Source organism: Carcharodon carcharias, chromosome 9, assembly GCF_017639515.1.
Source record: "Carcharodon carcharias isolate sCarCar2 chromosome 9, sCarCar2.pri, whole genome shotgun sequence".
Classification (NCBI taxonomy): Eukaryota; Metazoa; Chordata; class Chondrichthyes; order Lamniformes; family Lamnidae; genus Carcharodon; species Carcharodon carcharias.
In genome coordinates this window covers 152,002,670-152,029,287 of record NC_054475.1, presented here as the reverse complement: position 1 = coordinate 152,029,287, position 26,618 = coordinate 152,002,670, and the positions used below count along the sequence as shown (strand labels likewise).

The 26,618-nt window shown below is 44.7% G+C and overlaps 1 protein-coding gene across 2 annotated transcripts in view; it reads right to left on the bottom strand.

Moving 5' to 3' along the window:
• LOC121282311 (phosphatidylinositol 3,4,5-trisphosphate 5-phosphatase 2-like) overlaps positions 1–26,618 on the bottom strand; it is a 137,565-nt gene that overhangs the window by 85,818 nt on the left and 25,129 nt on the right. For both annotated transcript variants that reach the window (XM_041195977.1, XM_041195978.1), the window contains exon 3: positions 798–861. In XM_041195977.1, the coding sequence (XP_041051911.1) occupies positions 798–861 (64 nt within the window). The remainder of the gene's footprint in view (positions 1–797; positions 862–26,618) is intronic.

The following is a 26,618-nucleotide window of genomic DNA, read 5'->3' as shown; positions in this document are numbered from 1 at the left end:
AGACATGGACAATATTTAGGCTTGGGTGATAAGTGGTAAGTAACTGTCATGTCACACAAGTGCCAGGTAATAATTATCTCCAATAATTGAGGGTCTAGCCATCTCACTTCGACTTTCAACATGGACATAAATGCTGTGGTTACAAAAGTGGATCAGGAGTTGGGTATTCTGCAATAAGTATCGCATCTCTTGTTTCCTCAAAGCCTGTCCACCATCTACAAGGCACAAGTCATGAGTGTGATGGAATACTTGCCACTTGCCTGGAGTGCAGCTCCAACAACACTCAAGAAGTTCAACACCACTCAGGACAAAGCAGTCCGCTTGATTGGCACCCCATCCACCACCTTAAACATTCACCCCCCCATCGAGGGTCTATTGTGGCTGCAGTGTGTACCAGTTTCAAGGTGCATTGCAGCACCTTGCCAAGGCTCTTTCAAAAACACCATACTAACCCAGGACTTCTACCACAGAAGGGCAGGGCAACAGGGATTTGGGGATACCACCACCTGCAAGTTCCCCTTCAAGTTACTCACCATCCTGACTTAGAGCTATATTGCCATTCCTTCTGTCTTACTGGGTCAAAATCCTGGAACTCCCTTCCTAACAGAACTATGGGTGCACTTACATCACACAAACTGTGGTGGTTCAAGAAGACAGCTCAACACAACCTTCTCATGGTCAATAAATACTGGTCTTGTGAATTATGCCCAAATTCCATAAATGAATATACAAACATGGAAAACTAAATGCAGAACAATATGAAACACACTTTGAACATGCTATAACATTCTGCTTACCTGGACAGCCAGAAACCCTTCCTCATCTTGCAGGATCCTATAAGTATAAACCTGTTTTAGATACCTGTATGGGAAGAAGAGATATTCAACAGATTAGCCATGATTAAAGGTGACTTCAATATACTGATGAAGATCAGCATGTGAGAGAGACAGGGGGTGCAATGTGCAATCCTTTCACCTCTGGGTAAAAAGTTAATTCCAACTATGATGAATCAAAATTTCTTATTTCTGCCTCCTCTCCATGTAACTTCACTTTTATTGCCTCCTTGTCTTTCAACCTTCCACCGTCCTTTTTGTAGAATAGTCAAATAGAATGGATTTATGGGTAATCACAACCTAGTTCTAAATTGACAAGAGCTTATAGCAAAGAGTTGGTCAAAATTTGCCATGAAGTAACAGACACCCAAAAGGCAACTGGTGTAAGAAATTGAAAAATTCACAGTGCAGGATGTAGTGCCCTATTGATTCAGGGTTTGAATTATATCTGCCTTGTCTGGTTTCCATAATTCTGATAATATAAAAGTCTCCATCAATTACATTATACATTAAAGCTGGTCAATGATCCATTTTGTTTCAATGCAGTCTCAGACTCCAATGACACGATACTTTTGCCTCAAGGAGGCTAATCATGTGAGGAAACCCATTGTTGACTTTGAATTTGGACCTACTGACCAGAACCTAAGCTTCAAATCCGCAATCCCAACTGTACATTGTGCCTATTTTTGAATGACATCATTATTTCATCTTGGTCATTTCTCCTTAAAATATTTTACAAAATTTACTTTAATGACATTGATAGGGGAGCCTTACACTAAGGGCACACTTTCTCAATCTATCACCATTTCTGCTGTCACATCCGACATAACACCACTGAGAAACCTCGCGCAAGAGCTGTCTCGACAGACACAGGAAATTCAAAGATAGTGCATCATTTTGCAATGTGGTTTACAGCATTTCAAAATGTAGTGGCAGATAGAATTAGAATAATCATCTCAATAAATGTGCCATTCCTACATTTCATAAAACTGGTTTCCGATAGGGAACCTATCAGTGTATCTTTCTGAAATAAAACAGAAAATCGACCCGAAATATTATTAACTCTGATTCTCCCCTCACAGATGCTGCCAGACCTCATGGGTCTTTCCAGCATTTTCTGTTATCATTTCAGATTTCCAGCATCCACAGTATTTTGTTTTTAATCTTTCTGAACTCAGGAAGTGATCAGAATGGCAACTCATTCCAAGAATGCTCTTGGAATTGTTAATAAAGCCACTTAAATAAATTAAGTGTAGTTTAATCAAATTGTTAGATAGTCATCCAGCCCTTCAGTAACAACCATCACTCCATTGGCCTTAATTTTTTTGCTTTGAGGTCTGCTTGCAGATCTCAACTGCAGTCAACTTTCCATGCTAACGAATGCATTTGTTGATGCATTTGCACAATATTTCCTGTTGCTTATTGAAAGAAGTGGCTGTCTCCTGAAATGACATCCCTGTTATTTTGGGTGAATAATACAAACTTTCAAAAGTCCCAGGCCCACACACAAAAAATCAAAACTACTCTGATAATCAGAGTAAGTGTATTTTTTGGTTAAAAGTGTAACACTTCAATATCAGTCCGCATAGCTTCCGTTTTATTTTGTTTTATTTTCAGTTGACGGCAAGGAATCCACTTTTTAAAATATATTTTCAGTCTTTTCCTCCAGCTGTGTCTCTCTGTAATGCACTACAGTGCAATCTGGCTCCAAATTCTACAATATGTTTGAGAAAGAAAGATAGACTTGGGTTTATATAGATAAAAGTAAAGTACTGCAGATGCTGGAAGTCTGAAATTAAAACAGAAAATGCTAAAAAAAAACTCAGCAGATCTGGCAGCATCTATGGAGAGGGAAACAGAGTTAACGTTTAGAGTCTGTATGGCTCAAAACGTTAACTCTGTCTCTCTGTCCATAGATGCTGTCAGACCTGCTGAGTTTTTCCAGCATTTTCTGTTTTGATTTTGGATTTCTCTAGTTCCTTTCACAGCCTCAGGACATCCGAAATCCTTTTAAAGCTAATGCAACACTTTTGAAGTAAAGTTACGACTGATTTTGGCCAAGTGCAAAGGAAAGCTAGCACTTGTTGGGAACCCAATACATGACTTCACATGCAAGATAATGTGGGAGGCAGTGTGCCCATTGCCATCAAATGTACACACCTGAATTAATACATTTACCAGAGTAAGACCTGGATACCTTAAATGTCTCAGGTCAATTCTGTACTTGCAGCAGGGGGCAGCACTTGCAGAGGCTTTACTACAGGAAGTTGCAGCCGCACAGTCAACCAAAATTTATGGATGGATTAAAGTGGGCAGTGCAACATCTGTGCTCCCTGCACACACCGCTCCTCACTAGTCCCTTACACCTAGAAGAACTGAATCAGGTTTATGAAATAAGACAAAAGTAATATAAAACAGCAAACTAAATAGATGTCATTAGAAAGTATAAAAGAATATTTGCACATTTCAACTGTACTTTACGCTTATTTCAAAATTATAAACATCCTGAAACTTTGATCATTCTCATAACTTGTAACTTGACCAATAAAGTTGCATGTGAAATTGAATTTTCACAGAGGCTTTTCGACAGCAGCATGTGGAACTTCACGAAATAAATCATGGATATTTGACTCCAAAATATACGCTTATTACTTCAAAGTCCAAACTGGAACAAAGGATGATAAGAGGTTGTCTCTCAGAATCAAGCCACGACTGACAGTCACATATAGGTTTCTAAGACACACAATCTCCCCACTCTGATTTAATAGCTTAAATTGGGAAACTGCCTCGTGGGAGAGTCACTACTTTACAAAAACAAGATTGTCTCATTTGCCCATCAGCACAGTGCCTCAATAAATTAATGGAGAGTTGTGCATTCCAGACTGACAACCACAATCAAAGTTTATTCTGCTTAGACCAATGTGCCAGCAAGCTGGTTTCACAACATAAGAAATAAGAGCAGGATGAAGTCCAGCATGGAAAAAGCTGGGATCATGAATCAGTTCACGTTATCTGATTTGCCATTAACGCAAAATTGCTTATTATGCTTTACATATTATTGCTGATCTTATTATATTTAAAGCTGTTGACAAAGTTTTAAAAAGGCGTTTGACAATTAGTGTGCTAACTTGCAAGCATTTGCAGTATCTGTGGGTTTCATGTGGAAGCCAAGAATATTTTGTGAGTGAATGAGCTCAGTTCTTCAGAGCGAAATTTCCATTTTCATTGCTGCATATGCTTAAAGGGACTGCCAGACTTTTTGTTTTGCTGATGCAGGTGAGGTTTACTGTGTGGTTACCAACCATCACAGTTAGCCAAGTTTCGCTTTGTCTGATATGGAATGTGGAGTGTATACACACTTCCCTTATGCCTGATGGTGGCTTACCTAACCTAACCGTAGGAGCAGATTGTCAGGTCAAGTCAAGGCTTAAAGGCCCTTACGCGTGCACAGAATTTCAATTGGAGATTAATCGGGAAGAGGTGAACCAAAACCAACAAGAGCACTGGCAAGCTGCCCAGTGCTTTCCAAGCTAAGACAACCCCATCCATGAAGCTAATGGGGAAGTCCCAACCTCAATGACAAATCTGCCCTTTGAAATTCCATTGCCAGGCTGTCTTACCAATCACCAATAGTGCTCTGGTGTGGTGCAGACCTTCCTGGTCATTTAGTGGACTCCTGAGTGTGTTACATAAGGCTGATTTCGTTCCTCCTACACCATTGCTCAGGACCCTAAAAACCCCTTTTGGGTGAGACAGAAATTTACATCAACTTCCTGCAACCTAGTATATATTATTGCTGCATTCGGTGCAGTCTCTATTATCCTGACAGACCAAATGTAAATGGGGTGACTCCTTTGCCAAACACTTCTGTTTCATCTGTGAGTGTGACCTTGGTTCCCTATCACTTGACACTTCCATTCCCTGTCCCATTCTAACCTTTGGAAAGACTGTCACAAAATTATGGCCAAGACAAGGCGAGAAATATCTAGGAATAAGTTACTCCCTGCCAGAGTGAGACTCCACAGCTCCACTGTGTCCTTTCTGGGCATCTGAGTGTCATCTTAGGACCATAAATCATATAATTAACCGGCTCCTTATGGAATAAATTAACAACCCTAAATGGTTGCGATGAGATTTACTTGCAATTCCTTGACACTCGCTGAACTCCAGTGCCATAAGACAGTAATTTTTCAGTTTTGCTGAGGTTCACAAGTGCCACAAATCATCCTTCAATTCATCGAGAGTCAGAATTCAAGGTGTACCCGCTCCTCACCGCAAATGTCTGCATTTGTTATGAACTCATAATGGCAAGTGCCATTAATCCATCATTATTTTTTCCAAAATTTCTTTCTCTTTGACTGTAAAAACTTTAAGGGGGAAAGCTTGGAAAAGGCCAATAATCAGGCGAAGGGCTCACAATGCATGAGTAACTCATGTCTGCTCATAACAAAGAAGGTAGCACACAAATTTCATGCTGCTTGCTAATTTAAATTATAGTGTCGTGCAACCGAGCAGCAAGCAGGCTGTGGGGTGGCTGCAAACCTCAGCAGGGGCCCAAGTTCATAAGAGGCGAGCACCATAAACAACTAACCTGCTATACTTAAAGCCAGCCTGCATCTCTTAAAAGCAAGCTACATTTTGACTGATGCAGCAGTTGGAGTTGATTAAAAAGGAGCTTTTAAGCAGGGAGAGGAGTGAACATGGTATGACAGGTCAGAGAGCATATCCCAAAGGTTTCTGATGCAGCACTGGAGTGGAGGAGTGGACAGGAGGATAGATTTCCTTTTCCTTCGGGAGTTAGCATGTTCTCCAGACAGGTATTATAAAGGCAGTGGGAGTAGATAGCTGTTATGCTCAATGGCAGTAGCCAAGTGGATGCGCTGCCGCAAAAAGACTTCACAAGTGTGATAAAGGTTAGTCAATGCATCTGCATATGCCATTTTCTTACAACTGAATCACCAACTTCACACACTGGAACTGCTCCATTCACTACATTCCCTTCACTCACCTCACCAACAGTCCCAACCAAACATGACTCATACTGACATTCATAGCCTCACCTCACCCTCACGATGAGGCAGTGTACAGGAGAAACGCTGATGGACATGCACTCTGAGATGTTGGGTACATTGTCAGGCCACCAGAAAGCCTGCAGTCACTGTCAAGAAGCATGGAGAAGTCCAGCTCCAACTTGGCACAGGGCTTTGCACAAAGCTTGGAGCCCATCCTTTCTGGAATGGAATTGGCCAACCTCACGAGACCACTTGTGGACGCAAACATGACACAGTGTCTGATAGCCAAAGTCTCATCTTCCAGTGAACCACGAGCAAAAGCCACCCGATGGCTGAGTGCTGTAGTGAAAGTTCAAACTGAGGTTGTGAACTCTCACCTTGTTGCCGTGCAGGCTCAGATGGCTGTCATCACAGCTGTAGATACCAGTGCCCAAAGGGGCTTTCAAGGTCTCACAGCAGTGCAACAGTCTATGGTCCAGCAGGTTACTAGGGTTGCCGAGGCACCAGGACAATGGCAGTGTCTCCAAGGTGCATGGCAGCATTTGTCCTCCCACCAGTGCCCTTGCTGCTGCCCCTCAGTCAGCCCAGACTGCTGTCCCCAAGCCAAGGCGTTGAAGTCCAAGGTCATGTCTTCTAGACCAGAGCTATTCGGGGTTGTCCTGCAAGGCCATCTGCAGTTTCTCCAAGTGAAAGTCAGCAGCCTTCCATCAGCCGTGCTGTAGCCAATGAGGTAGCACTGGGTAGCAGCACTAATCTAGGCAAAGGTATCTGCAGGACAGGCACTAAGGGAATTCAAAAGAATGATTAGTTGACTTTTGTATGGAATGTTAAAATTTTTGGATAAAGTTAGTTTGGGATGTGTGTTTTTGGTGGGTTTTGTTTCAATATTAAGACCAAGAAGATGCTGTGATATTCCATAGAAGAGGAATGGTAAGGTGTGGGAATGTTGTACAATGGCATTTGGGACTGTGTTCATGTAAATTATAGTCAAATTAAGGTGATCATGGACAGCCATGGCTGCCTTCTCCCTTCTTCTTCCTCCTCCTGTTCCTGAGTTGCTCCCCATATCCCTATGTGATGGTGAGATTTTGGAGGATACAGCAGCTAGCCACCCACAAATCAGGACAACCACTCCAGCGAGTACTGGGGGACTCTTCCAGAATAGTTGCTGCAGTTCCCAGGGATCTGCTCGAGCACGTTTCGCTGAGCAACATGGCTCTCAATGTATGCATGCTGGCCATGCCTGATTGTGTTGCAGAGTGGGGTCGTGAACCAGGATAGTCCTTGCAGCACAATAGCTCCTCTCTCCTTTGACATGATGGCAGTAAGACTGAGGGAAAGGCAGACAGGCACAGAATGAATGCATCATGATCACTCAACGTGTCGTGCTAGCCATGGCGACACACTGAATGCACTTTGAACAAATGGTAACCTTTGTGTGTGTGGTACATCTCAACATTGAGATAGGACACCTGTTAAAGCCATATGTTCGCAGTCAATGGCACCCTGCACCATGGAGAAGCCTGCTATCCAGGAAAAGCCATGGCATTCTCTTTATATTTCTCCCTGTTCAGAGAGAACACAACAAACTCTCCTCTCTCTGTTTAGTAGAGCCTCAGTCACCTCTCTGATGTAGCAGTTAATGACAAAATGGGAGGCATTAGATATGTTGTCGACTTCAGCCTGGAAGGATCCCAAAGTGAACAAGCTCAAGTCCACAATCACCTTTACAATCACTGAAATCACTGTTTTTGCCCTGATTGACGGCTGCATATCTGGTTGCAAGAGGTGACAGAGTCTTTGAGCATCTCCTTCATTAAGCACAGACATGCACATGCTGCTCCTGACTTAGATGGAAGTAAGAGAAAAGCTCCTGGATGACCCTTGGTAGATAAAGGCTCCTGCTGAGCATATTTCTCACCTTTCCTCTGTGAGCAGTTTGTCCTTTTTGCTGCCTCTGCTCCAGCTCCCTCTCATGCTGCAGCCAAAGGGGAATGATATAACTATAACATCCATGTCTGGATGCAAGTGCTCTGACCAAAAACCTTGCAGTTGCAACCAAAACATCTCCAGCACTACTCCCTGCAAACCTCACCAGACTAACTCCTCAAACCACCAAGCATTTCCACAAACTCAAACAGCCTGCAGGGATTAATCAGCAACCAACTTGCAAATCTGATGATTCCTTTAAACTACACTGGTTGAGAGGACCCTTCCTGCTGTTGAATGAGTGTTCGACTGTGTGTGATGCAGAGACGGCTTTATCTGCTGGGACGAGGTTGAAGACGGCAGCACTGGTGCCAAAGCAGCTTTGCATGCTGAGTGATGCTGCTATCTGCTAACTCTGCGCACATCTAGCACATGGTCCTAATGCCCACTGTAACATCCTCACCAAGGTGCTATCCTTGGGTGTGCCAACCATGCCACTTTGGTAACAAAGCACCGACTGTAGCATCAAAACTACAGGTGCTACAAAGCCTAGTTTTGCAATCCTTAACTACAGCTCCCACTTTCGACTTTTCAGGAACCATTGGCTGAGATCCCACATTTCAGGTGGGGCACAGGGACTGGTGTTTGAGTTTGAACACCATGCCAGTCGGGCAGCTCACCATTGGCGCTGACCTGCTTTTTCCTTCTCACAGGCTAATGGGCCACTTTGCCAGTTTTTGTGCTTTTATTTCTAACTGCCTTACCGTCCTCATACATTCTTTCCATCACTAAGTATCTTTACTAGCTTTGATTTCTCTCATTAAGCCCCCTATTGCTTCATGTTTACATCATTTCAGCCATTTACCCATCTCTTGTTTTCTGCTTAAGGACTTTGTAGTTTCTTTGTGAGTATTTGTGTGTTTCTGCCTCCACTCCATCCTTCTTTCTTTTGAAATGCTATAATGTCTCTCAGTTCTGTCGAAGGGACCGCACCTTAAGTAGCAACTCGTCTGCTCCCTGTACAGTTGCTGACTGACCTGCTGAGCGTTTCCGGTATTTTCTGCATTTGTTTCAGATTTGGACATGTATTTCCATTGCTTTCAGCTTTTGCATGAGCCACAAAATTGAAAGTTTTATGGGAATCTATATAAAATGGCTTCCCCTGAAACTTATAATGCTCTGTCAACCTGTATAAAGTCACATTCCTTGAGAGAGACAGGAGTCCAGTTTATCCTTCACTTTATTTCTGGAACCTCCAAAGCATCCAATTTGCTGCCATCACAACCAAAAGAACCTCCTTAACAGCCACTAACATTATGGGATCCCTCTCAAGTATTTCAGATCACAAGGACCCTTCTTTCCTTTTAAAAGCAAAATACTGCAGATGCTGGAAATCTGAAATAACATCTGAAAGTGCTGTAAACACTCAGCAGGTCTGGCAGCATCCGTAGAGAGAGAAACAGAGTTAATGTTTTGACTCAATTATGACTCTTATTTGGAACTGAAGGGAGGTATAAATTTGATGGATTTTATGCTTTTGAAAGGGGGAGCTGGAACAAAAGGAAAAGTCTGAGGTGGATTAGAGGGTGAGAGAGATTAAATAAGAAAGATGTAATGGAACAAAGGGCAAAGGGAGTGGTAATGGTTGCAGTAAAGAAACAATGCATTTGTCCAAAGTAAGTTTTAACGGCAGAATAATGAACAACGCTCTCCGAAAGCAAAAACATGAAAACAAAACACAGACTGGCACTTGGGGGAAAAACACAAATCAAAATGGAGGAGAGAGTTCATGGTCTGGAATTGTTGAACTCAATGTTGAGTCCAGAAGGCTGTAAAGACTAATCAGAAGATGAGGTGCTGTTCCTCCTGCTTTTGTTGAGCTTCACTGGAACATTGCAGCAGGCTGAGGGTAGAAATGTGAGCATGAGAGCAAAATGGTGAATTAAAATGGCATGGAACAGTCATATTTGACTCGAAACATTAAATCTCTTTCTCCCTCCAGAGATGCAAGACCTGCTGAGTTTTTCCAGCACTTTCTGTTTTTATTCCTTCTTCTTTTGGATTACCAAGGGTATATGTATTTCAGATAGAATCCTCCTTGAAAGGCAGTTCCAGGGTCAGTCAGTTCTTAGCACTCTTATTCATGTGGGGAACTCAGTGCCCTTCTGGAGGCTGAGTTCATATCCAGCCCAAACTTACATGACATGAAAGCTTTGTCTCTCATAAACTGAGACAGCCTCAAACCAAATTCTGTTGAACATAGGCCCATGGCATCTAGTCTCCTCACTTCAGATCAAATGGCATTTAAATTGACAGTCTTACTCAGGCTGCAGTGAGAAGTAAAACATTTAACGTTGAAGCGGGAGGGGTGCTGCATTGTTGGTAAAGGATAGATGAAGCTTTCCCCTACATTTCTTTTGTGTTGGATTTCACCCAAGTTGCTAGGTTCTTTTGTCATTTATTTTAAATCTGTGTCCTTTAGTTAGTGATCCTCCCACCAGTGGTTTCTCTCCATCTGTACTATCAAAACACTTTATAGTTTTGAACAGCTCTACTAAATTCTCCCTTAAACTATTCTGTTTTAGTCTTTCCACATAACTGAAGTCCCTCAACCCTGGTGTCTATAGTAAATCCCCCCTTCCCATTCTTATGATACCCCTCCCAGTTGAACGAGCAGACACCCAAGTACAGTTCACTCAACAATCATATGTTTATGACAGCTCTCATTAAACTAATTGAGACCCGACAGCAGTTCTCACCATAGTGCCTCTTCCAGGGATTGTGTAGTGCAGAAAGTGTATCCACAATAGATCAGTTTCATCTAGTCTTCAAGGCTGGCATAAGTCCATCCTGTCCATAATCAGCTTTGTATCTGGGGCAATTCAGTTCCTTTCTTAGTATTAATAACTGGGTAATAATTTTTAGAATGCAGCTGAAGGAGCTGAGTGAATGCCAGAAAAAAAAGTTCCAAGGCGAAGAGGTCAGTTATAACTTGTGTGTTTTTCACTGCCTCCCTTTCAAACCAAAGAGGTTCAATAGTTGCTAGCAAACACTGGCTCATGTTCATTGTTATTTGTTCAGGTATCTTTGCAGTTTGGAAGCTGTTTGCAAGTTCCAGGCTGCAGATCACAAAATAACTGCTTCTGTCTTTTTGAACATAGTTTTTGAAGCATAATACAAAATCAAATTTGGATACATGTACGTGTGACCACATAAAGCTCACGTCTTCTATAACTCTGCTTATGGTAATTCAGATGAGGTTCTGTTTCATAGATGGAGACAGCAGCGTAGCCGGAATGCGACTAGACTAGTAATCCAAAGGTCTAGACTAATGCTCTGGTCTCACAAGTTCAGATCCCACTTCATCAGCTGGTGATATTAAATTTAATTAATAAAATCTGGAATTAGCTAGTTTCAGTAATGATGACCATGAAACTATCATTGGTTGTGGTTAAAGTCCATCTGGTTCACTAATGGCCTTAAGGGAAAGGAATCTGCCATCCTTACCAGGTTTGGCCTGCCTGTGCCTCCAGACCCACAGCAATGTGGTTATTCTTAACTGCCCTCTGTAATGGCCTAACGAGCCACTCAGTTCAAGGGCGATTAGGGATGAGCAACAAATGCTGGCCTTGCCAGTGACACCCACGTCCCATAAGAGGATAAATAATAAAAAATCTCTTCTCTAACCATTCCAAATTACAGCACAATTTGTCACCAATCAAAGCACTTTAAAAGGACAACTGCATCGAAAAATTAATATTCCACTGTCACCAGATGCATGATAATGAGACATTCCAAGTTTAATGCAACTTTTGAATAAAGTTTCTTTAGCACTTATATAAAAGTTGATAACTTGAAGCCATTTTCAATCTGCCTACCAGCCAGATCCAATAACACGCAGGATACTTTAAAAACTTGAAAAAATGCAGAGAAAAGAAAAAGTCGCTCAGGCCACTGAGCTCCCTTTCTTCCACAGATTCTCCAATTTACCTTGTCGGGGACTGTATCCTAATCATTCACTCCACTGCACCCCAGGCATTGGGATAAGGCACCAGAGTCCCTATTTTTCATGAATACTTTGTTATTTAATGCTAGCTGATCAATATTTTCCACAGAAACCACTGTGTTCCATGACTTTTTGACCAGCCTTCTCTATCCTCCACTGGAATCAGGTGAAAGGGCTACAATTTAATGCAGATCTGGATATGCCCAGTTCCCCTGAAGTGAATTAAATGCGTTGTCGTGGGTGGAGTCTTCATCCGCTTCAAATAAGCCTGGGGGAGGCATGGTTCCAAATACAGATTCCCAGTCGGGGAGTTTTCTTAGCCCATCCTCACTGAGTATCACTGGAGCCATATAAAATATGAGATATATGACTTACTGGCTAGCTGTATTGAAGATTTATTGGCATTTGGGGGTCACTGGACACACTTCCTTGATCTTTGCAGGGAGTAGGAAAAGGCAGAGCACTGAAAACCTCCGACGCTCAGATCCAAGGCTCATCACAGGCTTCCATGATTTCCAACCTCCGGACATCACACGTTGTAATATGCTTTTAAAGGATAGCAACATGCCATCACTAGAAGAGAGGTGAGACATGTGATCCAGTCTCAGTTTCACTTTGGCCTGTGAGCAGAACACAGCACATAGGGATGGGCAATAAATGCTGGCCTAGCCAGTGACACCCACATCCCACGAATTAATTTAAAAAAATACACAGCTCTGCTGCTGATGTCTCCAAGCTTTCGGTCCATGTACATCTGTTCTCATGTGCCTACTCTTAATAAGTGAACTGATAACGTGTTTACCCAATCAGTTATGAGTGATTGGAGCCTTTATATCATTACAACAACACAACATCAGAGACTCCAGAAGGGCACTTAATATTTGCTACAATGGTGCAGATATCCACAGACATCATTTAAAGGAAGTGACCTCTCTGTGATTCTGCAACTTGGCAGCATCAGTGCTGGAAGTCACTTGTGTTTTTTCCTGCCTGAATCAAAGGCCTATAGAAACTTATCCCCAAAATGTTTATCCATCTCTTCTTGAAGGGGAACAAGAAATTCTCCCAATGTTCTGGTCAACATTCCTTAGCAATACCACCACTAGTCCCTCATTCATTTTCTGTTTGTGGGGCCTTGCAGTGTGCAAATTGGTTAATGCTTCCCTACCTAATAACAGTGATTTCAAAAGTCATCTATTTATTGTAAAACATTTTGAGAACTCCCATGCACTGGTTAAGATTCTGTATGAATGCAAGTTCTGCCTTATCTAAAAGGGACTTTCCCTCCTGATTTAACTTTCCCTGCACTTGCAACTTTGCTTAACCAAATTGATAACAAAATTTGCATTGACATGTCATCTTCAATGTAGTAAACAACGTGAGGTACTTCAAAAAGTGAAAACAGATGTCAAGTGAATTAACCAAATACATGTTTGAAGAAATAGGTTTTGAAGAAACTTTTAAAGACAGAGCAAGAGTTTTAACACTGAAGGTCCAGGGAGTCCCTGCACGTAAAGCCAAAACTACCTGAAGACTTTCCACTGATGGGGAGTGAGGCGATTCACAGGGAACCATAATGATGGACCAGAGGGCACAGGCTAAGATTTATGGTGCAGTTGGTTACTGTGCTAAAGTGGGGCATGGCTGTGGAAATGTTGAAAACATGCAGCCTGGAATGGGGGAAAGGAGGTCAGTGCAGAGGTCAAGCCTATAGGTCACACAAGCATGAACAAAGGATCCTTCGACAGTAGGGGATGGAAACAAGTAGGCTCACTGGGCAGAATTTTCCATAAATGAGACTTAGTGAGATGGTGGCAGTTTCAGAGGCGCCCGATCCACTGTTCAGAATTGAGGGAACCTGTGCCCAATTCTGCACTTGGAGAGTCATTAATTGTGCAAAGGCTCACATCGGTCCAAATGGGAGGGGTGGTCGGAATCTGATGTGTCCGCCCGCCATCAGCTGGCAGGTTCAAAGATCTGAGCTCCATATTTGAATGCCAGTCCACCACACAATCTCACTCTCTCCAGCCCACCAGAAATGCCTGGCAGCCAGAAGAGGAAGGCCGAGCGTCTGAAGAAGAAGGCAGCACCCGCTTCATGCACCAGGCCCTCCAGGCCTTGATTGAATGGGTGCAGGCACAAAGGCACATGCTCTGTCCCAGGGATAGCTGCAGGAAGCACAGCAGCCTCACCTCTCCGGCTTGGGAGGCCATCGTGGAGCAGCTCAGCGTGGCTGGTAGCCGCACCTGAAATGCCACCCAGTGCAGGAACAGAATGAATGATCTCATTGTGCCCTTCCAGGATAAGTCATCCTTCAACTCCCTCCAATATCAAACTCTCATCATGGCATCATGCACTCAAACGGCTACTCTCTTCAGGGATCTCATGCAGCCATTAGCAGGGGACACATGTCAACACTCCTTCTCTCACCAAGACTTTCACATCACCACCATCACCAACTATCATGTTGCTCACACTCCATCCTCTGGCCCTTCTGGGGAGGGCTCAACACACACAGGGGACATGCATCTCACCCAACCTCTGCATCTCCCTTCTCATCACGTCTCCTTCTTCTTCATACAGGCCAAGGTGACACACTACAGGCACGAGAGAGTGCAGACCACGGAAGGGATGGCCAAAATGATCGCCCTCACTGAGTTTGAGGAGGTTGCAGCCACGATGGCTGGGAAAGACAGGGATCATTCCTGTGGGGAAGTGGAGATCGGCTTCTCCCACCAACCCAATACGGGTCACAGCTCCATCACTCAGCCTAGGTCTCCAGCACTCAGAGGGCTGCTGGGGACCAGCCACACACTCAGTCTGAGTCAGATGATCAGCCTCTGTAAGCGGCCGCCAAATCAAAGTTGGAGATGCAACAACAGGCAGAGATTCGACAGTCACTCAGCAGACTAGAGTGAACAATGGAGGAGTCCGTCCGTTCTGTCTCACGTGGTGGCTCCGACATGTGAGCACCTCAAGGTCACCATGGGAAGGCTGGCAACCACCACGGAGACCTTGGTCCAGAAGCTCATGCTGGGTTTGTGCTTGGCCCTGCACTCCATGGCCACACACCCTGGTGGGCACCATCAGGACATGGGTGACATGGGTACGAGGGACCTTGACATCCCTCCAGGCGCACCATCTCCTGCAGAAGTCAGGGTGTGGTCGTCAGGCACCCACTGCAAGAATGAGCATCAGCTGGATACCCCTAGGGCCTCCTCTCAGGACACTCCAAGGGTGTGCAGCCACTCTCAGCCCCCTCCACCTGTGATACCATCACTACAGCTTCTGCCCCTGAGCAGGTGACCCATCTCAGGCTGGGGCCCTCCTGGTCTCGGGCCTCCGGAGGACATCCACTAAGGTCATCACAGGCATCGGGATGCAGCAGTCAGCAGGCTGCCTCCACCTGTGCTGCGGATGTCGGGGCTGCACCCAGGCGTAGCAGTAGAGTTAGGAAAGTTAAGAAAAATTAATGTCAGTTTTGGGTCACGGAAGTGCTAGACGTAAATAAATTACACTTTTGTTAATACATTTGATGGTTCTGTGAATGTTCCGGTCAACTGAAGGCTTTGTGATCTTATACTTTGGAATCCTCTTATTTCGAGGTTTTGCCTTCCTCCAACTCAGTGATAATGTCCCACTGTGAGATTCACATTGCTGTGATCTCAACCTCAGTTGAACTAGTCTCCGCACCCCTTGTATGATGTCAGGGAGATGTGTTTAAATCTTTATTGGAATTGTGTGATATAAACGTTTCTAACTCTTCTTCCCTAAAGAACACCATTGAGTGAGGGCAGCTCATCAGCATTGATAATCTAGCGGCATTCGTGTCTCCTTAGTGGTAGTGGCAAAAGAAAAGACATGCACGGGAGGAGGAGGTCTCTAGACATGTCCACATCTTAGTCACAGCAGTGTTTGCATCATTAGCTGACGGCGAAGGCTTCAAGTCTTCTCTCGCATCGCTCTTGTTCCTCAGTGGATTCTCATTCCCAGAGTGAGCTCACTCACAGGGCCCCCCAGACCAAAGCAATCATGGCCTGGTGATTCATGAGGCCAGAACGTGGAAGTGGAACGTGAATGTGGCACTGCAAGTGGGTGGACATTCCCTGAGTTGAAAGAAGATGGCATCGAGGGCTGGGAGAGATGTGGTCATATTCCCTCACTTGGCTTTACTCTTCCTGCAACCTGTCAGCAATTAACATATTATGAGCACATCTCCCACGTCTTCCTTCCTCAATGGCGTGATCGCACCCATGCTGACCCTCAGCAGCCTCCTGAGGTTCCTGGGCATCCGGATCTTCATCCTCTGTTGACCTCTCATCCCCCTCCAGGTTAGCCTCTGGCAGGGGTCACCTCTTTGCATTGCCAGATTGTTATGGGCACAACACACTGCAATGATGCAGGAAACCCTGTCAGGAGTGTATTGGAGTGAGCCTCCTGAGATGTTCAAGCATCTGAAACGCATCTTCAGAAACCGTATGGTCTGCTCTATAAGGGAGCGTGTGGTGCTGTGAGCAACGTTGTACCTCTCTTGGAACGACTCTGAGCACAGGTGTCATCAGCCAGCGTTTCAATGGGTACCCTTATCCCCAAGTAGCCATCCCTCCAGACGTAATGACCCCTTGAAAATTTCAGGCACCTGGGAGTGACTCAGGATGTAGGAGTCACGGCAACTCCCAGGTACCGTGCACAAACATGCAGTCTGTGCTTCTGGTGATCACACGCCTGTTGCACTTTGATGGAATGGTAGCCCTTGTGGTTTATAAACATTAGGGCCTGCTGTCATGGAGCCCGTATAGCCACATGGATGCAGTCTATTGCACCCTGCACTCTTGGGGAGACTGAGATGGCGGCGAAGCCAGTGAATCTTCATCCAGAGCAAACCTGACATAATGATGGGCCTTCCTGTAAAGGACATCTGTGACCGCCTTTATGCATCGATGTGTTGTGGACTGAGAGATGCTGCACAGGTCCTTTGTTGATCCTTGGAAAGAACCAGAGGCTAAGAAATTGACTGATGCAGTCACCTTCAAAGCCACTGGCAGGAGATACCCTCCAACTCCACGTGGCGCCAAATCTTCACAAAGAATGTGACATATGTGATGTACCAGAGCTTGGGACAAGCACAGACATACACGGCATTGCCTCTCTCTCATTTGTAAATAGGAGACTCTTCTACAATAAACCCTAGATCTGATGAGTCACCCCAGTTGTCTCGGTCCTTCTGACCCTCCTGTTCATGCTCTAGCTCTGCTTGACCATGTCCCCTCTGCTGGAGCTGTGCCCGGAGTCACCTCTCCCTCCTTCGCCTCCTCTATTGCATTAGGACCCTGACAAGGGCAGCATTGAGCCCTGAATCCATATGTGCTTTTACCTTCTCTCTGGAAGGAAACATTGAAGACATTAATGATTCAAGCGGAAAGAAAGTGAAGTCTCAGAAGATGACATGTTTGGAAACTGTAAGGGTCCATTGTTTTTCCTGACCTATTTGCATGGCGGCTGATGCCGCCTTGTCCCTGAGACATGAGCACACACATCGAGGTGACCAAGATGGCATCGCAGATATGCAACATCTTGGACCCTGCGTGGGATGTTCAAGTTTCAGTGAGATGAATGACCCAACCTAGCCCTTTTCTTTCTAAGCAAAATCCTGTTCACTCTACAGCAACAAGAGGATGGAGGGCGACCCCAGAAAGGCCCCCCTCATGTTCACCCTTCCCCCTCACTGCCATTCCACAGCCTTCCTTCCCCGTTGCCCCCATCGTGTTCACCGACCCCACCCTCACCTCACAGCCCAACCCCAGTTGAAGTGTTAGCTTCTGAAATTCGAGGCCTACATGAGTATCACAGCACAGAGCAGTTCCTCAGGATAATACAGGCAAAGGGCAGGAGCAGACCAACCCTACAGCCCCAGCAGAGTGGCATTCATCACAACAAGGCTAGAGCAGTGCTATGGTAGGTAGGCTATGTATGTTCTACTCACCTTGAAGTTACCAGCCAACTGATGTCCGACTTGTGCATGCCACCCCATTTCAAAAGCATTTGAGGCTTCGTAATTTCCCGCTTGCGTGACGCAAGATTGGAAGGTGTGACAAGATCCCAGCGAGCAGCTGTTTTAATGAGCATTCATGACGTGTTAAGGAATGCAAATGGCGTCCGCGCCACTAGTCGGTGGGATAACCCACCCGCCATAAACCCACTATCGGGAGAACTGCAGCCTGTTTTTACGACAGTGGATTTGAGACTTTTTGCCTGCCGCTGGATTCTCCGCTCGCACCTGCCACGAAACCTGCCGTGGGCAGGATGGGAAAATTCTGCCCACTGAGCTGCCTCCTGTCAATGATACAGTGAGGCCCTCACCAGGTTCATTGCTGGATGCCTGGAGACAGGTGAGAGTGGGTGGTTTAGGATCACAGGAGGGGTTTGAGAGCGAGGTGGAGAGAAGGGAGTCAGATGGAAGGACAGAGGGTGGCTCTAATGCCAAGTTCCTCAAAAGGAAGAACTCGAAGGCCACTGGTAAGCTGAGCAGGAGGCACAGGAGACCCGTGCGAGTTTGGGAGAATCCCTGAGCCATCGTTAACTCCTCATGGGCTCAGGGATAACAGCCTTTCAATGGCTCAATAATGAGCCTAATTAACCAGCGAGCAGATTCCCTGTTTCCGTTGACCCAACAGGTCCCCAGTTTTCACGCCGGCGGGAATGGGCCATGCGGTCTCCCCGGCGATTTTGCGGACTCACCCTCCATGGGTAGTCTACTCCTGCAGGCTCCGTTATATCCCAGCCTGAGTAAAAGTTAAATGCAGGTACACTCTCTCAAAACTGGCAGCCTCAAGGCCAAGGTCATGCCAGTCTTTAGATCTGGACAGATTTTGGGTCCAGTGTTTTGGGCAGTAGACAGTTAAGGCTATTCCAGGTTGAGTGGGGTCAAGAGTTGCTCAGAGCAAGAAATAGGCCGTGTGCAAACGGCCAAGCAGATAACATGTCCAGCACCACACAGTGTCTAGCCGAATTGTCCAAGCAAGTTCATTTTAATTGAGCCAAATAATTTTTTTAAAAATGATGCATGGTACTTTCTAAAATTGTCCAATTTTTTGGAGAACTCTGGTTTTTAAACAACCAGTTTGAACGTACCTGTATTGCCTATAAACTTTCCACTAGGGTCCAAACCCAATGTGGACTTACAGTTTGAAAATATACTCTGTCTATTTGTTGCAAGGACTCAATGTGAAATAAGTTTGGACTATCTCAATCCCAATCCTTTTTGGTATGGCTTCCACCAAAAAGAAATTGTCCCCAATTCAGAGAGGTTTAAAGACTGGCTTGTGGGTGAAATGGAACTGGTGTATTAAGCCAGAGACTTCAAGATCAATTGTGATTTCAACACATTAAAGATTGATTGAAGAGGAGAAGCATGTAAAACATCAGATTTAGAAAGAACAAGAAAGGTATTGTCTCTTTTGGATCACTTCATAGAAAACCTGGCAATAGTAAGGCTGCTACCATAGATCTCATCATCGCCAAAATTTAACAAGAAAGCAATCTTTGTTCCCTCTCCCTCAATAAACTTTCTGATTTCCCAAGGAAGGGGTGCCTGTCCACTTGCGAGTAAATGACATTATTGAGGAGCTTGGTTTTATCTCTTTGTATAATTAAGCATTGAAAAGTATTCAGATTTATTTCAAACATTTTCATCAATATGTCTACCAAGCCTCCCATGGAGTTACGTCTAAACATATATATAGATAAGGGCTCAGGCTGTGCTTTCAATGATTCCAACCTTGGGGAAGGCGGTGTTTAGTGGTGATGTCACCGGACTAGTAATCTAGAGGCCCAAGCTAATACCCTGGCAACACAGGTACGAATCCCAGCACGGCTGAATTTAAATTCAGTTAATAAATCTGGAATTAAAAAGCTTGTCTCACTAATAGTGACCATGTAACCATGGTTGATCATTGTAAAAATCCAGAGATAAAAACAAAAAAACTGCGGATGCTGGAAATCCAAAACAAAAACAAAAACAGAATTACCTGGAAAAACTCAGCAGGTCTGGCAGCATCGGCGGAGAAGAAAAGAGTTGACGTTTCGAGTCCTCATGACCCTTCGACAGAACTGTCAAAGGGTCATGAGGACTCGAAACGTCAACTCTTTTCTTCTCCGCCGATGCTGCCAGACCTGCTGAGTTTTTCCATTGTAAAAATCCATCTGGTTCATTTCCTTATCTGGTCTGGCCTACATATGACTCCAAACCCACAGCGCTATGGTTGACTCTTAACCACTCTCTGAAATGGTCTAGCAAGCCACTCAGTTGTATCAAATGTACAAGGATATACCTAGAAAATTTTCCACATAGCCGGGTCGATGCAGACAATAGCAAACCCAGCCCTGTCAACCCTTATGAACATCTGGGATCTTGTACCAAAATTGGGAGAGCTGTCACATAGACTAGTCAAGCAACAGCCTGACATAGCCATACTCACAGAATCAAACCTTATAGACATTGTCCCAGACACCAGCATCACCATCCCTAGGTATGCCCTGTCCCACCAACTGGACAGACCCACAAGAGATGGCAACAGTATACAGTCTGGAGGGAGTTGCCCTGAGAGTTCCCTACATTGACCCTGGACCCCATGAAGTCTCATGGCATCTGGTCAAACATGGGCAAGGAAACCTCCTGCTGATTACTATGTGCCGCCCTCCCTCAGCTGATGAATCAGTGCTCCTCCATGTTGAACACCACTTGGAGGAAGCACTGAGGGTGGCAAGGGCACAGAATGTACTCTGGGTGGGGGACTTCAATGTCCATCACCAAGAGAAGCTCAGTAGCACCACTGTAGACCAAGGTGGCCAAGCCCTTAAAGGACAATCTGCTAGACCGCGGCAGGCAGTGAGGGAACCAACAAGAGGGAAAAACGTACTTGACCTCACCTTCACCAATCTACCTGTACCATGTGTATCTGTCCATGACAGTATTGGTAGGTGGAGAAAAAGTTCCTCCATCGTGTTGGGTGGCACTACCACCTTGCTAAATGGGACAGTTTTGGAACAGATATAGAGGCTCAAAACTGGGCATCCATTACATGCAATGGGCCATCACCAGCAGCAGAATTGTATACAATCACAATCTGTAAACTCAATGACCAACATTTCCCCCACTCTACTATTACCATCAAGCTAAGGGATCAAGCCTGGTTCAATGAAGAGTGCAAGAGTGCAAGCCAGGAGCAGCACCAGGCATATCTAAAAATGAAGCAACAACACAGGCCTACCAGCATGTCAAACAGTGAAAGCAGCATGCAATAGACAGTGCTAAGCGATCCCACAACCAACAGATTAGATATAAGCTCTGCAGTCCTGCCACATCCAGTTGTGAACGGCTGTGGACAATTAAATAACTCACTGGAGGGGGAGGCTCCACAAATATCCCCATCCTCAATGATGGAGGATCCCAGCACATCAATGCAAAAGACAAGGCTGAAGCATTTGCAACAATCTTCAGCCAGGAGTGCCGAGTGGATGGTCCATCTTGGCCTCCTCCAGAGTTTCACAGCATCACAGATGCCAGTCTTCAACTTACTCCACGTGATATCAAGAAATGGGTGAAGGAACTGGATACTGCAAAGGCTATGGGGTCTGACAATACTCCAACAATAGTATGGAAGACTGTGCTCCAAAACTAGCTGTGCCCTTAGCCAAGCTGTTCCAGGACAGCTACAATACTGGCATCTACCCAGCTACATGGAAAATTTTCCAGGTATGTTCTGTCCACAAAAAGCAGGAGAAATCCAACCCAGCAAATTACTGCCTCATCAGTCTATTTTCGATCATCAGCAAAGTGATGGAAAGGGTCATCAACAGTGCTATCAAGCAGCACTTACTCATCAATAACCTGCTCACTGAGGTTCAGTTTGGATTTTTCCAGGACCACTCAACTTCTGACCTCATTATAGCCTCAGATCAAACATGGACAACAGAGATAAATGCATGAGGTGAGAGTGACTGCCCTTGCCATCAAGGCAGCATTTGACCAAGTTTCACATCAAGAAGTCCCAGCAAAATTGGAGTCAATGGGAACCAGCGGGAAAACTCTGCACTGGTTGGATTCATACCTAGCACAAAGGAAAATGGTTGTGGTTGTTGGAGGTCAATCATCTCAGTTCCAGGACATCACTTCAGATGTTCCTCAGGGTAGTGTCCTAGGCCCAACCACATTTAGCTGCTTCATCAATGACCTTCCTTCCATCATAAGGTTAGAAGTGGGGATGTTCACTGATGATTGCACAATGTTCAGCACCATTCGCAACTCCTTAGATACTGAAGCAGTGCCCATAGACAGCAAGATTTGGACAACTTCCAGGCTTAGGCTGACAGATGGCAAGTAACATTCATGCCACACAAGTGCCAGGCTCCAACTAGAGAGAATCTAACCATCGCCCCTTGATATTCAAAGGCATTACCATTGCTGAGTGTCCCACTATCAACATTCTGGACGTTACCATTGACCAGAAACTGAACTGGACTAACCACATAAATACAGTGGCTACAAGAGCAGGTTAGAGGGTGGGAATTCTGTGGAGAGTAACTCAGTTCCTGACTTCCCAAAGCCTGTTCACCATCTATAAAGCACAAGTCTGGACTGTGATGGAATACTCTCCACTTGCATGGATGAGTGCAGCTCCAACACTACTGATACTTGACACCATCCAGGACAAAGCAGTCCACTTGACTGGCACCCCTTCCACCACCTTAAACATTCATTCCCTCCACCACCAATACACAGTGGCAGCAGTGTGTACCATCTATAAGATGCACTGCAGCAATTCACCAAGGCTCCTTTGACAGCACTTTCCAAACCCGCGACTTCTACCACCTGGAAGGACAAGGGCAGCAGACACATGGGAACACCACCAACTTGTTCCCCTCCAAACCACTGACTTGGAACTATATCGCCGTTCCTTCACTGTCACTGGGTCAAAATCCTGGAACTCCCTCCCTAACAGCACTGTGCATGTACCTAAACCACATGGACTACAGCACTTCAAGGGCAATTAGGGATGAGCAACAAAAATGATGTCCTAACCAGCAATGCCCACGGCCCATGAAAGAATAATGGTATGACCACAGCCAATGTTAACTGCTGCAAGCGCAAACTAAATCCCAGAGAGAAACTTGGCTAACAGGCCAAAGTGTTTTTTCTTATACTCTGAAAATGAGAAGAAGCTGCACTGATCTCAGCAGCAAGAAGTCCAGTAACACTTCTGGGATCTAAAAAATTAAAAGTAAAAGTTTTATTAACAAGAATAAAAGAAAACTCAAGGACACAAGGGCTGGGATTTTCCATGCCCACTGGCGCTGGGCGTGTTCAGTGGCACGATTGTATAATATGGCGCGATGGGTTTCACAACGGCCTGAAACCAGTTTGCGATCGTCCGCCAATAGTGGGCTGCGTTTCCCACCATCGGGCATCAGGAACCTCATTGTAATACATCAGCCAGCCTTCCGAAATTACCCCCCCTACTAGATCATCTGCCCACATTGGCGGGAAAACACACCAACGTGTTTCACACCAGTGCATAAGTGACATGCACTTGGCGAGCTGCACTTCATTCGGGACTACGAGATTTGTTTGCCTAACTTGCTTCAGGCAGCACTCAGTCATCAGCGGCAGGCTTCACAGACAGCACCACATCACTTTTAGGGGGGCTCATGGGCAGGTATCTACCTACCAGATCAGCCATATGTCTTTTCAATGGCTGTAGGGCCAGGTCTTGCTTGGGGAAGGGAGAGAAGTGGCCTCAGGCAAGGGAAAAGGCTGTAGGATGAGGGTTGTACTGGGGAAGGGTGGTATCCCAGAGTGTGCGTGTGGGGGCACATGTTGATCTGTGCAAGTGGCCCCAAGATGGTGAGGGCTGAGGAAGCAGTCTCCAGAGGAGATGAGGCCAGATGGGTATGAGAGGATGTGTGTGTTAGAATGGGTGATGATGTCCCTTGAGCTGGCAGTGAGTGAGATGCCAGTAAACTTGTGATGGGCTTGATTGTGTAAGTTTAGAGTGATGAGATGATTACCTTACCCTGGCTACACGGATGAGATCATTCATCCTCTATTTGTGTTGGTTAGCCAACCTCTGCTATGCAGCATTGGCACTGATCACCACTGGCACCACCTCCCAAGCCTGGTTGGTCAGGCCGCTGCCCATCCTGCGATCAGAACGGGGGTAGAGGACATCGCGGCAGGCCTCCATGGCATCCAAAAGGTGTTCCAATAATGTGTCACTAAACCTGAGGGCTGCGGTCATTTTGCCTTTCATGGACATCTTCCCTGCAGTAGTCCTGGGCCCAAAGCACTGAGATGTGTGCACTCATCTGGACTTTAAATATGTCGCCCGGCATGATGAAGCAGTGAGGTGATGACATGGTGGGCAAATGAGAGCCTGCCTGCCATCAAAACAGTGTGTTTCCCAGAAATGCATAACTAATGTGGCAAGTTTGGGATGATATTGTGTGAAACCCGCCATTGTAGCCAGCAGGCAAAACGTTTTGCCCACCCGCTACCGCACTTAGTGCAAATCTGGGATGATTCCGTCCAAGATTACAGTTACACAGTTAAACTTAGTCTTATGACACATTCCCCCAAAAAGACTCTCTACTTGGTCAGACCCACAAGTAAACACCTTCCAAGTAACACTCCCTTATATATGTTTAACTATAAAAAATCCAGTAATATTACCCAAGGCAAACTGCTGTAGCTTTAACAATGGCATAACCACATGACCTGTAACTCTTTTCCACTCTGCTGTGGAAAACCATACTTCAGAATAAAACTGCTTTTTTGCAGCCCAAGGCTTTTCTGGCTTGACCGGATGGCTGATTCAAACCTGCACCTTCTCCCAGCCCAGAGCCACAACTCAGAAGCTACATCTTACAGCTCCAGCTGAACAACTACAGTCCCCCAAAGGTTCCCACAGTAACTCTAAAAATATCTTTATTCTCTTTCATCACAGGTTCCGTTGTTTTCATGCCTCTTTGAAATTCAATCCTTCCCAACATAAGATATTTCATGTTTCCATCTTGTCTTTGCTTTTGGATCACTAAAATATAATATCCCCCTTCTATTTACCTATGGAACTCCTGCAAGATGCAAACATGTTGCTTCGTACCTCAGACTCCTCTTTGACATTCAAACAAACTCTCAAATTATCTAAAAATGCAAATGTTAGCTCTAATGTATTCACTGGTGCCTCAAACCTAACATCTCTAGCCTTCTCATGTTTTAAACCCCCCAAACAACTTGTCTCCTATTCATCGCTGCCCAGTTTAATTACACACACACAGCCTTTTCCACAGAATAGCACAATATTCCCAAAAAGTATTTTTTAAAAATCCATTTCTCACATTAAAAAAAATCTAAGTAAGCTGCTAGAGCTGTTTACTAAACCCTTCTTGCTCTTCATTTAAGATGCTTCTTAAAACCTATCTCTTCCCCTTAATTGGCTCAGTTACAAACTTTTTTTGAAATTGCTCCAATGAGGTGCTTCAGGACATTTAACTATATTAAAGACCCAAATGCAAGTTGTTGTTGTATAGACCCCAAATCCAGAGGAAATGAAATATGTAAGCTTTACATGGTCATTACCCCTATTTGGGGTGGGGGGGTGGAAGGGAGGGGAATCAGTCAGGTTAAGTTCAGAACAACAGCCTATTCCAATAGTTCAGCTGCCCTGTCATCAGGTCTATGGCCCTGACATCATTGCACTATTGCAATGGAACAAGAGTTTTTAATGATTGTACTTTGTAAATAACTGGCTTGTGGTAGTCTATTAAAAGATATCATTGTGTTGCTGATCACACTTTCCACTGATAAAAGCAAAGTTGTCCGAAATGCAGCTTAGGCCCGTTGCCTGTCAGCTGTGGCTCTGCAATGTTTAGTGGACCTCACTAAGCCACCCTCTTATACTGCAGCTCAGAATTCAAGTAACAGAGGTTAACCTACAAAGGTTAACTGAAATCGAAACCAGGCGTGCAAGGGACTGATTCCATCTTATACTCCTAATCCAGTTACAAGCCAGTTTGATACAATTTACTGTTCATTCTCTTCCAACAGAATATAGATGTGGTTTTAGAAAATAAGCTCAATTGTAATCTAAACCAAATGCACCCTGCAAAATACATGCAAGGAGAGAGTCTAGATATGCCTGTAAAACACAATGTGGGAGTTGCTTTGATATTTACATCTCACTCTAATTTTACATTGCTCTTGTCAGTTGAGAAAAAACAATACTTGCATGTCGAAGAACTGAAGCATTTGCAAGAATACAATTTAGACACAAAATACCTCAATCTTTGTAAATATTTAATCCAGAAAAGGAGTGGTTTTGTTTCTCTTGTTACTTTTTTAAAAATTCGTATCTAAAATGATTGCAAAATAAACCTTTTTATGATGGTATTAACCAATAGTATGAGTAACGGAAACTATGAGCAAAGATATAACAACTTGGGTAGCCAGTGTGGAAACAGTTAAGTGGAAGCAACATTCATCACATTTTAAAATGACCACATCCTTTCCATCCAAGTGCGAGTAAAACACTTGCAGTCACTTGATTTGCTTTGTACTCTAAGGTATCCACAAAGCTTAGATAAGAGCACTTTCACCTCTAGAGACTACATATATAGATATATGGAATATTGAAAATTGTTGGAGATGCTGCCCCTGAGTTGATGTGCTAAACTGAAGCCCTGTCCTGCAGATTTAAGTGATCCAAAGGCAGTATTCCAAGAACAGTAAAGAGTTCTCTCAGTGTACTGGTTAATATTTCTACCTCGCCTTGGTTTCATCTATTC